This window comes from Geotrypetes seraphini, chromosome 8, assembly GCF_902459505.1.
Source record: "Geotrypetes seraphini chromosome 8, aGeoSer1.1, whole genome shotgun sequence".
NCBI classification, from domain to species: Eukaryota; Metazoa; Chordata; class Amphibia; order Gymnophiona; family Dermophiidae; genus Geotrypetes; species Geotrypetes seraphini.
Genome location: NC_047091.1, coordinates 120,429,012 through 120,443,242, shown reverse-complemented (window position 1 = coordinate 120,443,242; position 14,231 = coordinate 120,429,012). Strand labels below are relative to the sequence as shown.

Here is a 14,231-nt window from a genome sequence, read left to right as displayed (position 1 = left end):
GCCTCTGTCCACCTTTGTGGACCAATATCTTAAACCTTTAGTTACCACCGCGAAGTCATACGTTAAGGACACTACTAATATGCTTGCATGGCTCCAGGAGGCTCAATCTATACCTCAAGGAGCCTTATTGGTTACTTTAGACATTCAAGCCCTATACACCAATATTCCCCAATCCAGCGCGATTGAGACTGTGAGGAAATACCTTGAATCTTTACAGTTGTCTGCAGCTAGAACAGACTTTTTAGTCACCCTAGCCAGTATAGCTTTGCAGCATAACTACTTCATGTTTGATTCTGAATTTTTTTTGCAAATAAAAGGAACAGCAATGGGGGCAACCATGGCCCCTTCTGTAGCATGTCTTTACGTCACTGACTTCGAGGAAACACATGTTTATTCTTCCACATATGTTTCTGACATTTACACATGGAAGCGTTACATCGATGATGTATTTTTGATATGGACCAATACACTTGAAGCCTTTTATCAGTTCCTTCAGTGGCTTAATACACGCAATCCACACTTACAATTCACTTCTTGTACTTCTTACACCCAGATTGCTTTTTTAGATATCACTATCACTCTTAATCAAGGGATTTTTCACACTTCCATACACCGCAAGAACACAGATAGGAACGCTTTGTTACACTATGACAGTTATCATCCACGTCACTTGAGAGATAATTTACCAGTGGGTCAGTTTTTGAGACTCAGGCGGTTGTGCAGTACCACGGAAGAATACAAACATCGTTCAGAAGACATGTGGCAGCGGTTCAAAGATCGAGGGTATCCCCACGGTACCATCAGAAAAGCCTACAAACGGGCTTTATATGCTCATCGCTCTTACCTGTTAAATCAGTCTCCTGACCACTCTGAATCCCGAATGGTATGTACATTGCCTTACTCTTATCAAGCATTTAATATTAAAAAAATCATCAGTACCCATTGGCACATTTTGCAGACACATACATGCCTTGAACAGCCTCCTCTATTTGCATATTCCAGAGGCAGAAATCTGAGGGATCATATATCCACCTCTTACTTTTCCAGTAAATCAGACAACACTGAGGCACCTCTTACGGGTCATTTCAAATGTGGACAGTGCACGGTGTGTGCGCATGTTTTTGAAACCACCAGCATTCAACATCCCCGGCTAAGGAAGCAACATATTTTACAGCAACGTACAGATTGCAACACTCAGGGTGTTGTATATTTGATTTTTTGTCCATGCAACATGTTATACGTGGGACACACCACCAGATGCATCAAGACCCGCATTATTGAACACCTCAGTAAAATCAGAAGAGGAGACATTAATGCCCCGTTGGTTCAGCATTGGCAATCTTCTTTTCATCAATTACAGGACTTAAAATTCGTTGTTTTGAAGGTGGCACACAGTAATAGAGGGGGCAATGTACAGGCTTGGCTTTGGAAGCAAGAACAGAGCTTCATTTTTCACTGGCAGACAGTGGCTCCTTCTGGCCTTAACAAGGAAGTAGAGTGGTGGGCGTTCCTCCACTAAATGGTGATTGACATTTCTCCCTGCATAAAAATCGAGAGCTCAGCTGAGCGCTCACGTTACAGGAAATTGAAAATCCATTGTTTCAGCACAGGTATTCCACCGGTAGCGTCGTTGACTTTGTTACTTACCTAATTTTACAAGTTGCCTTTTAGTAGTTAACTTAGTCATGCATCTTGTTCTTTTGTTTCATTTTTTCAGGACTGTTTCAAGTCGTGTTCATCTTTAGCTTGGCGGGTTCTCTGATGAAGCCATAGGGGCGAAACGCGTCAGAACCCAGCTGTACCATCGCGGGTTGAACATTCAAGCTAAGTTTACTTATTAAGCTGTTTAGCTATCTCTCTTTAAAGCCATATTGGACAATTCAAGTTTTGGATACATTACCAGCTATGAACATAATTTTCAAAGAGTTTACAGTACCTTTATACCATACACTGGTGCAATGATAGATATCATAAGAATCTCTTTAGGGGTTTTCCCCAGTTTTGAGTTCTTTATATGCCATCTTGGTTTCTGAGCACCACTCAAGGTTAATAAGGTATCTGAAGCGTATTTTTGGTTCCTTTATTTGTTGTATTACATTATTTGGACCTTCAGGAACATTTTTTTGACCTTATTCCCCAGCAGTTTATTTTGAATCTGTTTTTTAAGGACATGCATTTGTGCAATTCTGCCACAGCAAATGGACTTTGTTTGGTGCATTTGCCAAGGGAGAATCGCTACTGTGGCTTTGTAAAAGTGGCCCTTACGAGTGAAGTCCATAATCACCTAGACCAGTGTTTCTCAACCGAGTGTCCCAGGCCAATCTCCACCCCTGACCCCCCCATCCCCATCATAATAGTACTAATTGTAATGAAATTTCTTCTATTCATTTTTCATGTACACTACCCATAATATATTAATTCATTATGGTAACCACAAAATTAAAAGAAACACAAAGCACACTGTATGCAGAGAAAATATTAATCATTAATATTTGTTTTATTTTTCAAAGAGGTCAAGGCAGATGACTTTAAAATATGCAATGTCACCTCAGAAACAACTATAGAAAAATAGACAAATATAGTGCAAAATATAGACAACTGATATAAATTCTCAAAACTGGCACATTTTGATCACTAAATTGAAAATAAAGTCATTTTTCATACAAATTTTCCCAAGATCCAGTGTCATTTCCCTTTTCCCCTTTGTACCATGTAGGTAGTGGTACCACAGCCACTACTGTAACCAACTACCACCACCTTTGTTCCAAAGATCCTTCCTGGTCTCCCTCCTCTATTATCATCTTGTCAGTCAGGGTCTCTCCCCCTCTGTCTGCTCCTCCCATAGTCCTGAAACCCCCCCCCCCCAATTATAACCAGCATTTGTTCTTTTTTCCAGGTCTTTTTCTGCCTCTCTCTCCTTCCTTCCTCCCTCCTTGGTCCAGAATCTTTCCACCTCTCTGCATTCTCTCTCTAGACAGTAGACGCCCCCAAGTTTAACATCTGCCATCCACTCTTCTGTCTCCCCTTTGTTCCAGGGGTCTGTCTGACACTCTATCACTATGTCTTCCCCCACCCCAGGGCCTGGCAATGCAAATTTATTCTCTTCCTGCCATTCTCCCCAGTCTCCCCGTCTGCGACAGAGGAAAAGGCCAAGAGCAAGCCTGAATTGGAGTCTGATTTTTTTATTTTTTTGAATGATTCAATTCAGCAAGACAGAAAAGATACCAGCACAGCAAATACACAAGAATCAATTAGAGCCTCTTCTATTAAACTTCACTAGCAGTTTCTAGCGTGGGGAGTCGTGCTGAATGGCCCACGCTGCCCTGATGCTCACAGAGTTCCTATGAGCGTCGGGAGCAGTGCAGGCCATTCAGCGCGGCTCTCTGCACTAGAAATGGCTAGTGTCGTTTAACAGAAGAGGGGGTTAGTCCACTTATGATAGAGAGAGCAAATACCAGCACAGTTTCTCAGCCATACAACAAGCTTTATCATTGGCACAGCTCTAGCTGTAACCAGTCCATTAGTCTTCCTTAGCCATATCTGATCCTCATAATTATTATAAAGAAATCTCTCAATTGTAAGCTGTACTGTATAGAAATATAGAAAAAGACGGCAGAAAGGGGCTTTAGCCCACCAAGTCTGCCCATTCCAAATACCCGCCCCCCTGATTTCACTCCCTTAGGGATCCCATGTGAATATCCCATTTTCTCTTAAAATCTGACACGCTGTTGGCCTCAATCACCTGCAGTGGGAGTTTGTTCCAATGATCCACTATTCTTTCAGTGAAGAAGTATTTTCTGTAGTCGCTATGGAACTTCCCTCCCCTGATTTTCAGTGGATGCCCCCTGGTGGTCGAGGGTACCTTGAGGTAGAAGATATCTTCTTCCGACTCGATACGGCCCGCGATGTACTTAAACGTTTCAATCATGTCTCCCCTCTCTCGTCATTCCTCAAGTGAGTGCAGCCGCAGTTTATTCAGTCTTTCTTCATACATGAGATCTGTGCATGTGCAATGCGGTGACATGCACATGCGTGAATGCATGCGACATTACCGCGTTGCATCTGATATGCGCAGGTGCCCTCCCGACCCGGCTCCGAGCTGGTTAAAATCGAACAAATTGTCACTCAATGTCACGAAAACCAAAATAATGGTCTTTCCTTTCAAGAAAGATAGTTCTCTTCCCTCTCCTATTAAAATCAAATCTATTCCAATACATACAGTACGTAGTATCAAGCTTCTAGATATCACTTTGGATGAATCTCTCACTTTCCATGATCATATAAGTACAGTGGTACCGTACATAGAGAATGGAGGGAAGGAGAGGAAAGAAAAAAAAAGATACAAGCCACAAGATCAAAAAGGGGAGTTGGATTTGGGTTGGGAGGGGTGTTCTTTCCTTGCTTCTGAGTTTGGTTGAGCTGATCCGAGGAAATCAGCTAATCTTGGATTCCCTAGCGATCAGCTCAACCGGACACTGGAGCAAAGAAAGAACCCCTCCCCCCCCCCCGGGGGAACCCTAGGCAGGCAAGCAGAAAGTGTGGGGATGCGGCCCACCTTACCCAAGTTTCCAGGGAGCAGGGAAGGATGCAACAATTTCTCCCATACCACAAAACCCGGCAGAGGCAAAACAAATCGATTTGCGTTTTCAAAAATATTACAACTTGGCAAAAATTGTGAGTTGTTGAAAAGGTTATTTTAAGATCATTTAAAGTACAGTTCTTCAGCTTTCCTATCTCCAAAACCATAGTTACCAAAACAAACTTAGATCAGCATGTATTCAAGATTTCTCATCCGAAACTAAAAATGAAATCAAGAAAGCAGTTTCGGCCACTTAAAATGCAGGGAAAACTGGGAACTCAGCACGACACAACACCCGGCAGCACCTCTTATTATCCCGGAAGGAGCAGAGCACACAGGATTAGAGATCCACCACGTGTTCGAAAGCAGTGTCTGTCCTCTATGAGCTGCTGCAAGACTGCTGAACTTGCTGCAGAGGAGGAATCCAGCATGATATACAGATAATGTGTTCAGTAACCATGGGAATGGATACACTAGTAGATTAAAAAAAAAAAAAAAAAGAACCAGCTCTGTGCTGCAAGAGCAGCTCAACCAGACTCCGACCGGAGCAAAGAATGAACCCCCCCACCCCCAGGCAGGCAAGCAGAAGGAAAGTGTGGGGATGCAGCCCACCTTACCTCTTAGAACTAGTTCTAGCGCCAACAAAGTTTCAGCTCTGAGTCCGCAGTGACTCCAGTCCAGGCAGCGACCTGTCCTCCTGCTCGCAGCTCCAAAATGTTCCCAATCGCTACTGCTGCGCCACTACAACCCATTAAATGGGGTTTTCAAATCATGTATGGCAGTAGCGATTGGTCCCCTCACTGCTTGAGCAGGAAGAAGTGACCAATCAGCAGCCAGTACATTAAAGGGGCGGAGTCAATGCGGCAACGGCACAAATCGGCGATGGAGAGTTGGAGACAGCATGGCTGCTGGAGGAACTTGAAGATTAGTCACGGTAAATTGCAGTCACGAAGAAGGGGGGGTATGTTTACCTGCGGGGGACAAATCTTTTCACCATTCTTGCGGGCGATGAAAAGTTTTGTTCTCGTATCTGCGGCGATTTGGCTATAGAGTCTCCATGGCCCGCGGGCAAACTGCAGCCCACCGCGGCTTCCCGCGGGGATCACTCACCGTGTCCTTCTCTAGTTCTGATGTCAGTAAAGTATAAATCTTTGTGCTATTACAGCAGTAGGTCTTAGTCTAATAATAGCCAGTGAACACTGAGCTGCAGAATTCTTTCTAGTGAAGGGCTTAGCACATACCGACAAAGTCTCTAAGCTTCTCAAAGATGTGCAAGCCAGCCAAAAAAAATCTTTCTTCTTTTATTATACCATACAGTTTCTTATATCCCACAAAATTTCCGCAAGGATTCATTGCGATTTACAATAAGATTTCAAGATCAATCATTAAGAGTTGAGAAGGAGTCTTCACCCAAAACCAAACCCAAACTGAATTTAACCTGATACCGAATTGCTCCAGACATGGCCAGGTGACTGCATGGGCCAATCAGAACTCATCCAGCAGCACACAAAGTGGGTGAATAAGCTTATAGATGACTCTCATTATCAGGGTGCAGAATGTCCAGCCAAGATAATAAGAAAACAAGACAGATGTAATTGCAATGCCTGTAAAACCCTTACGTTACATGACACCAAATGAGTGCATACATTTGAAACTAATACACCCATATTCTCCTCTCCTTTTCTGTGATATAAAATATGTATTTATGAGAGAGATTTGAATGCAGTGGAGGTGATGCATACAAATGTCTCACAAATATTTATTGTGGATAGCAGCAATAGAGCAGACCAGCATAGAATGTTTATCATCAGAATTTATTCACTAAAAGCAATGTTAAAAGCAAAAAAAACCCCAAACCTCTAAAAAAATCTAACGGCCATGTTTCGCCCCTGATGCACTCTTAAGGGATGCATCAGGGGCAAATTTAATATGCCAACTCAGTAAAATGTCTTTGAACCCCCTTGTATTTCTATGCTAGGTCACTTACACATCCCTTACAGAACAGCGCTTTGGTGCCCTGCTGGCACTTTTCATGGATAAGTATACATTTGTGTGTATTAAGTGTACATTCACATGCAGGTACACAGTTACAGGATTGCCCTTAAATTGGGAACACACCCATGTGGCTGCTTGAAACTAACTGAAACCATACAATTTTATTCTGACACTTTTGAAAATGTACTTTCTGATGTGCAGGTTGCTTGTCCCTGTGGATAATTTTAGATATCTGGGAGTTTATAGATTCATGGCTTCATTTTGATGTTCATATCTCTAGTGCAATTAAGAAAGGGTTTTGTGCACTAAGGAAAATATGTTCAGCAAAACATTTTGAGAATGCCAAATTTGTATACTTTACTTCATCCATTTATGATTTTTTGTTTTGATTATGAAATTATTGTATATTTGGGGCTACCAGCTTCAATGCTTAAGTACTTACAAACATTACAAAATTTGTCTGTAAGGCTCCTAGATGATGCCAATAAATACAACCATGTTACCTTCCCCTTACCCTTTATATCAAGTTTCAATGGCTACCTTATTAGGTTTCGTGTTGCTTTTAAATTAATGGTGCCAATGCATTGGGCTTATTATGGTTTGACCCCCATATCTAAAATGACTTGATTGTTTCACGTGTCCCTGGGAGAATATTGTGATAGATGTCACAATGTAGATTGGTGGCACCCAAGCTTGTGGAAGCTCACTGGGCATCTACACGGCAAGTGTCTTTTTTTGGGCTGTCCCCACAAGATGGAATCAATCGCCAGTTGACATTAGGGCTACTTAATCTTTGCATAAATTTAAAAAGCAACTGAAGACTTATTTCTTTCCATAAGCACTTGGGGTTGCAGACTGTTCATGAGAGCCATGAAAGTGGTGTGTGAAGTGACGATGAGAATGGTTGATTTTATTTTAAGTTTGCGTTATATATTTGTCTGTGTATTATGGTCTGATTGGGATGTGAATGGTTATCTTTTCTATATCTAATGGAGCTCTTTTACTTATTTTAGTATGATTGTAAACTGCCAAGACCACTTATGGTTTGGCGGTATATAAAGTTCTTAAATGATATTCTCTTCGGAAACATGCCTACAGGTTTCACATGGCTTATGCACCAATTGGCACTCTCAGAAGTAACATAAAGATCTATTTTTCTAAAGCCCAAAGTTATAGATGGAGTGGATTACAAACATTTTAAAGAAATAAACATTCAGGTGGACTTTTATCATGCTGGATCTAGAACAGTGAAGTCTGGCGGAAAAAGTATCCAGCAGTCTCCATCATGGATTTAATGGCAACAACTCACAATGTAAATGTTTCCAAATCTTTGAGTCAATGAAAGAGTATCTGCAGATATAAATACTCTAGATCAGCCTTGGTCAACTTCAGGCTTGTTATGAATCTTTTCTGCCATGGTCAATCCTAGACCGAGTCATTCAGAGGATCAAGAGTCATCAAGGGCTAGTAGTGTTAATAGCCCCAGCCTGGCCAAGGAGATAATAGTACAGAGATTTGTTGAGGTTTCATGTTACAGATCCAATAGTACTGTTGGACAAGGAAGGAATCTTGGTACAGTAACATGGTTGAACAAGAGGGGTTATTCTACTAGAGTTAAACACCCTACTGCATTCTAAAGAGGTGCCTATGTGCTTGGCTTATGTGAGAGAGTTTGGAGAATTGTTAACCTCAGGTCTACAAAAGTATTGGTTCCATTACAATTGTTCTTATGAGCCAGAACAAGCAAAGGATATCAGTCTGATTCACATCCAGCCTCAGGGTAAAACCTTCTTCATCCACCTCACGGCAGCTCTGGAAGAGAAGCAATGCCACTTACTTGGGCAAAATGCCAAGGGCACTCTCACCCAGCTCCAGCAGTGAGAGCCAGTTCAAGACTTCCAAGCCAGAAAACAATCTACTTACCAGAGAGTCAGCATCTGGGCAGTCCCTGCAGAGAACAGAGGAGTTAGATACTTCAAGTGAACTGTCATATGCTGCTCAGAGGCAGCAGGCATGTGGGGTCATTCTACAGTCGGAGTTCTCAATCCAGTCCCCAGGATACCTAACCAGTCAGGTTTTCAGGAATCCCACAGTGAATATACATGAGATAAATTTGCATTCACTACCTCCATTGTATGCAAATCTCTCTCATGTATATTTTTTCTGGATATTCTGAAAACCTGATTAGGCTCAGTGTGTCCAAAGGCCTGGGTTGAGAACCCAAGGCACCTGTTTCCTTCTTTAAGAAAAGCTGCATATCTAACACTGAATAAAAAAAGCATTACAGATTTCTGTATATATTTTTTTTTTCAACCCTAATTCCTAATATACATAAGAAATCCACATTCTTATTAAAATTTCCAGTGACTGATGTACACAGTGCATGCAAGAACAAGGAAATCTATGAATGTTCATACAGTTTCAGGGGGAAAACATTAGCATTGCATCCTTCAGAATCGGGGTGGGGGGAAAAGCAATAAAGGGAACTGCCAGAGGGAGTGGCCAGGTCTATCAAGGTAAGATTCAGAGATTACTGCCATATCACTGCAGGGCAGCCAATATCTAATCACGATTTTACAAATCCCCAAAGGTCCCTAAAACTGGAAGAAACAGAAAGTGCAACCTGGCAGGTGTGTTAAACATTCATAGCATCACATTCACCCAATTAAACAAGTGCTGCAGCTGCTGGAATATTATATTCCAGCATTAACAAAGGCTCTGAAACACAAATAGCAGCTGGGGTTGATTGGCATGTTATGCAAGATACCTAGGACAGATACCTGGGCAGCCACTGCATTAGTATTACTTGCTATTTAGATTATTACTGGGCTTACTGATTACATATAACATAGTAACATAGTAGATGATGGCAGATAAAGCCCCGAATGGTCCATATAGAAAAGATGGGAATCTTGTATGCTCTTTTACTCAAAATAATGAAATACTAAGGAAGGAAAAAAGAGCACTTTAGATAAGGAGGGAAATCTTGCAAGTGTCCATACTCTGTGGCCTGCAGATATCCTGAAACATGGACAAGATAGGCTATTGCTATGTTACTCTGGCTCCATACTCACAGGGCTTCACTGGTTTTGTCTTTTCTGCTCAGACCAGGGATGCGGAAAGGTTTTGAACGGGTCCGTTTCACTCCTGGGGGAAAAAGCACAGTGCAGAAGCAGAAATGAAAACCAATGCCATAAGCTGCATTTCGAGAGACAGAACCCTTAAGAGCTCTATCACAATTAGCAGGAATGGCCTCCTCCTGAGTCCCCAATGATATGCTGAATTCTTGGGACATGATACCCAAACCTTAGTCCCAGGAAAAGGATTCTCCCTCCTAAGCACCCTGGAAAAAGTCAGAACAGAACTAGGACAGTAGCAGCACATAATGGCATGCTCTTATGGAGCTGTTCCCTCTGTGTGGGACTGCCCTCCTCAATTCTCAGTACTGCTAGGATGAAACTTTAGATTTTTGTACCTTCTCCTGCTGCAGGAACCGGGAGGCTATCAGGGTCCAGCACTCCTGAGGTGGACAGGAGGGAAGAGAACACTTATTATATCACATCTCAGACTTTGTAAAATATGACTAACAGTGTTTCAACTTCAAGCCAAGTACGCCCTCTAAAGCTGAACAAATTTCTACAGAGTACCCCAAAGTTCCAATAAGCTCTGGCAGATGTATATTAAAAAATACCTGACATTCTAATTATGAAATATATCATACAATCACTTTTTCTAATCATGTTGGTCCTACTATCTGTTATCTGTTTTCCTGTCTTCTCTCAAATCTTGCCAGTGTCTCCTGTCCATTTGACATTTATTCTCTCTCTATGCCAATCATCCATCTCTAACCTCTTTTCCCTGTCATGCAGCCTTATCCTCTCTCTCCTCCTCCCAATCCAGTATCAGCCCATTTCTATCTGTCTCTCTCCCCTCATTCAGTATCATCCCCTCCCCTTCCTCCAGCATTCCTAAGTCAGCAATAAAATCAATATGAAGACATGTGGAACTAAGGAAGTACTACAGGATATGTTGTTAGAACTGGGTTTATAGAAAGTGATAAGAAGAAGAGACAAGACCAATAGGAAATTTTGAAGTTTATCAAGTTGTATATGAATTTTATGCATGTTTTAATGTAAGTGGATAATAAACAGAATAAATAAACAAAAATAAATTTCCATCTGCATACTACTAATAGCTGCTAGGCACATACCTCTGATGCAGAAGTTACATGAAGGGGGGGGGAGAGGATGTAATCAGCAAAACTAGCAGCAGCACATGCAGGGAAGAGGGAGAGAATTTTTGTGCTAGTTGTACAGCTGCCACTGACCCAAAAAGGAAATGGGAGACAGGGAAAGGTCAAAGTTTGGGCTGGGGAGGCTTATCTCCCCTGAGCCTCTTATAAGAGCTGCTTCGTTCACCCTCTCCAAGGTAGGGAGAACGAGAGGGCATTCTCTAAAATTGAAAGGGGATAGATTCTGTACAAACATAAGGAAGTTCTTCTTCTCCCAGAGAGTGGTAGAAAACTGGAATGCTCTTCGAGTCTGTCATAGAGGAGAACACCCTCCAGGGATTCAAGACAAAGTTAGACAAGTTCCTGCTGAACCAGAACGTACGCAGGTAGGGCTAGTCTCAGTCAGGGCACTGGTCTTTAACCAGAGGGCCGCCGCGTGAGCGGACTGCTGGGCACAATGGACAACTGGTCTGACCTAGCAGCAGCAATTCTTAGGTTCTTATGTCCTATAATAACTAAACAGCAGGAGAAGAACTGGGAGTGACCAGCAGCTACAGAAAAGTGGCATTAACATTGGCTGGTTTTCTCTTGCTAGGTGCCAGGGAACCTAAGGACTAACACATTAATAGGTCTCAGGCATTAGAAGTCAGAAAATTAATTACTGCATAATCAAAGTGCAACCATGGAAAGTAAGGGATATACTAACAAGAGGAAATGGTATTATACCAAAAGCAGTGATATTTCTGGATTTTTGGATTAGGATACCGATCTACCCATGAGGCTCTAACCAGAAATATGTTGCCTCTTCCTGTACCATGCTCTGAAAAAGCAGTTACTTACCGTAACAGGTGTTATCCAGGGACAGCAGGCAGATATTCTCTACATATGGGTGACATCATCTATGGAGCCCCCTAGTGGACATTCTCGCAAGCAGACCTGCTTGAAGATCTTCAAGCTTGCGAGTGTACCACGCATGCGCGAGTGCCCCTCCCGCCAGACTCGGGGCATGCGTCTCCTCAGCGTGTCCTCAGTTCAGATAGCTAGCAAAGAAGCCAACCTGGGGAGGTGGGTAGATTGCGAGAATATCTGCCTGCTGTCCCTGGATAAGACCTGTTATCGTAAGTAACTGTGCTTTATCCCAGGACAAGCAGGCAGCATATTCTCTACATGTGGGTGACCTCCAAGCTAACCAAAAGGGATGGAGGGAGAGTTGGCAATTTAGATGTTGAAAAACTGGCTGGCTAAAATGGCCGTCACATCTGGAGAAAGCATCCAGACAGTAGTGAGAGGTGAAAGTATGAACCGAGAACCACCTGGCAGCCTTGCAGATTTCCTCAATTGGGGTCGATCGGAGGAAAGCAACAGATGCTGCCATCACTCGGACCTTATGCCCCATGACTCGACCCGGCAGGGAGAAACCAGCCTGAGCGTAACAGAAAGAGATACAAGCGGCCAACCAGTTAGAGATTGTCCACTTAAAAACAGGACGTCCCAACCTATTGGGATTGAAAGAGACGAAGAGCTGGGGAGCAGTCTGATGAGATGTAGTACGCTGCAAGTAAAAGGCCAGCGCACGCTTACAGTCAAGTGTATGCAGAGCCGCCTCACCAGGGTGAGAATGGGTCTTTGGGAAAAACACAGGAAGAACCACGGACTGATTGATGTGAAAGTCCGAAATAACCTTAGGCAAGAATTTAGGATGGGTACGAAGAACCACCTTATCATGATGAAAAACAGTGAAAGGGGGATCCTCAGCCAAGGCCTGCAGCTCACTGATCCTACAAGCAGAAGTGAGCACAATAAGAAATACCACCTTCCAAGTGAGATACTTCAAGTGAGCCCTAGCCAGCGGTTCAAAGGATGGTTTCATCAAGCAAGCAAGGACCACATTGAGATCCCAAACCACGGGAGGAGGTTTAAGGGGAGGATGAACCTGGAAAAGACCCTTCATGAACCGGGAGACCACAGGATGAATAGATAGCAGTTTCCCTTCAACCGGCCGATGAAAAGCAGCAATGGCGCTGAGGTGGACTCGAATTGACGAGGATTTGAGATCGGCGCCAGACAAGTGCAACAGATAATCTAGCACCGAAGATAAGGAGGCAGACAGCGGCTCCTGTCTCCGCGTAGCACATCAAGAAGAAAAGCGGGTCCACTTCTGATGATAACATTGACGAATGGACTCCTTCCGAGACGCCTACAGAACATCCAGGACTGACTGATAAAACTGAAACGAGGCCATCAAGTCTTGAGGAACCAGGCCGTCAAGTGTAGAGACTGCAGGTTGGGATGGAGCAGCGATCCCCGACTCTGCGTAAGCAGAGAGGGAAAAACAGGCAGAAGAAGAGGTTCCCTGGCACTGAGTTGCAGCAGGAAGGAGAACCACGGCTGTCTGGGCCACTGAGGAGCAATCAGAATCATGGTGGCATGAGTGGACTTGAGCTTGACGAGAGTCTTCAGAATCAGAGGGAAAGGAGGAAACACATACAGAAACAGGTTCGTCCAATCCAGAAGGAAAGCATCCGCCTCGAACCTGAGAGGGGTGTAAACCCTGGAGCAGAAACAAGGCAACTTATAATTGAGGGGGGATGCAAACAGATCGACATCTGGAGACCCCCACCGGGCAAACACCTGATGCAGAGTCGAGGAGTGAAGGGACCATTCGTGAGGCCGCAGAAGGCGGCGCAACTTGTCGGCCAGGCAGTTCTGCTGACCCTGGATGTAGACCGCACGGAGAAAGATGTTGCGGTGGATTGCCCAATCCCAGAGCCGCATTGCCTCCTGGCACAGGGAGAGAGAACCCGTGCCCCCTTGTTTGTTGATATAATACATGGCGACCTGGTTGTCCGTGCGAATTAGCACCACACGGTCGCGAATCAGAAGACAAAAGGCTTTCAGAGCGTTGAACACTGCTCTGAGCTCCAGCACATTGATGTGACAAAGATGGTACGCACTGGACCGAAGTCCCTGGGTACGAAGACCGTCCAGATGAGCCCCCCAAGCATAAGCCGACGAGTCCGTCATGAGAACCTTCTCCGGGGGAGGAGCGGGAAAGAGAAAACCTCTGCAAAGATTGGTAGAGAGCATCCACCAACGGAGAGACTGCTTCAACAAAGGAGTCACGACAATGAGTCGAGACACCGGATCCCGATCTTGGTTCCACTGAGACGCCAGATTCCACTGGGGAATGAGGAGGTGATATCTGGCAAAAGGAGTCACGTGAACCGTGGAGGCCATGTGACCGAGCAGAACCATCATCAGACGGGCCGGGACCAAGGACAGGAGAGACACCCTGTGACAAAGCCGAATCAGGGCCTTCTGATGAGGTCGAGGCAAAAAGGAGTGAAGACGACAGGTGTCCAGAACTGCCCCGATAAACTCGAGGGATTGAGACGGACACAGCTGAGACTTGGGAAAATTCACCTC

General features: G+C 43.9%; 1 protein-coding gene across 1 annotated transcript in view; it reads right to left on the bottom strand.

Annotated features, from left to right (window-relative positions):
* LOC117365125 (F-BAR domain only protein 1-like) overlaps nucleotides 1-14,231 on the bottom strand; it is a 116,893-nt gene that overhangs the window by 84,743 nt on the left and 17,919 nt on the right. Inside the window, 4 exon segments of the mRNA XM_033955114.1 lie at nucleotides 8,329-8,386; nucleotides 8,498-8,522; nucleotides 9,649-9,721; nucleotides 10,050-10,094. Of these exon segments, the coding sequence (XP_033811005.1) occupies nucleotides 8,329-8,386; nucleotides 8,498-8,522; nucleotides 9,649-9,721; nucleotides 10,050-10,094 (201 nt within the window).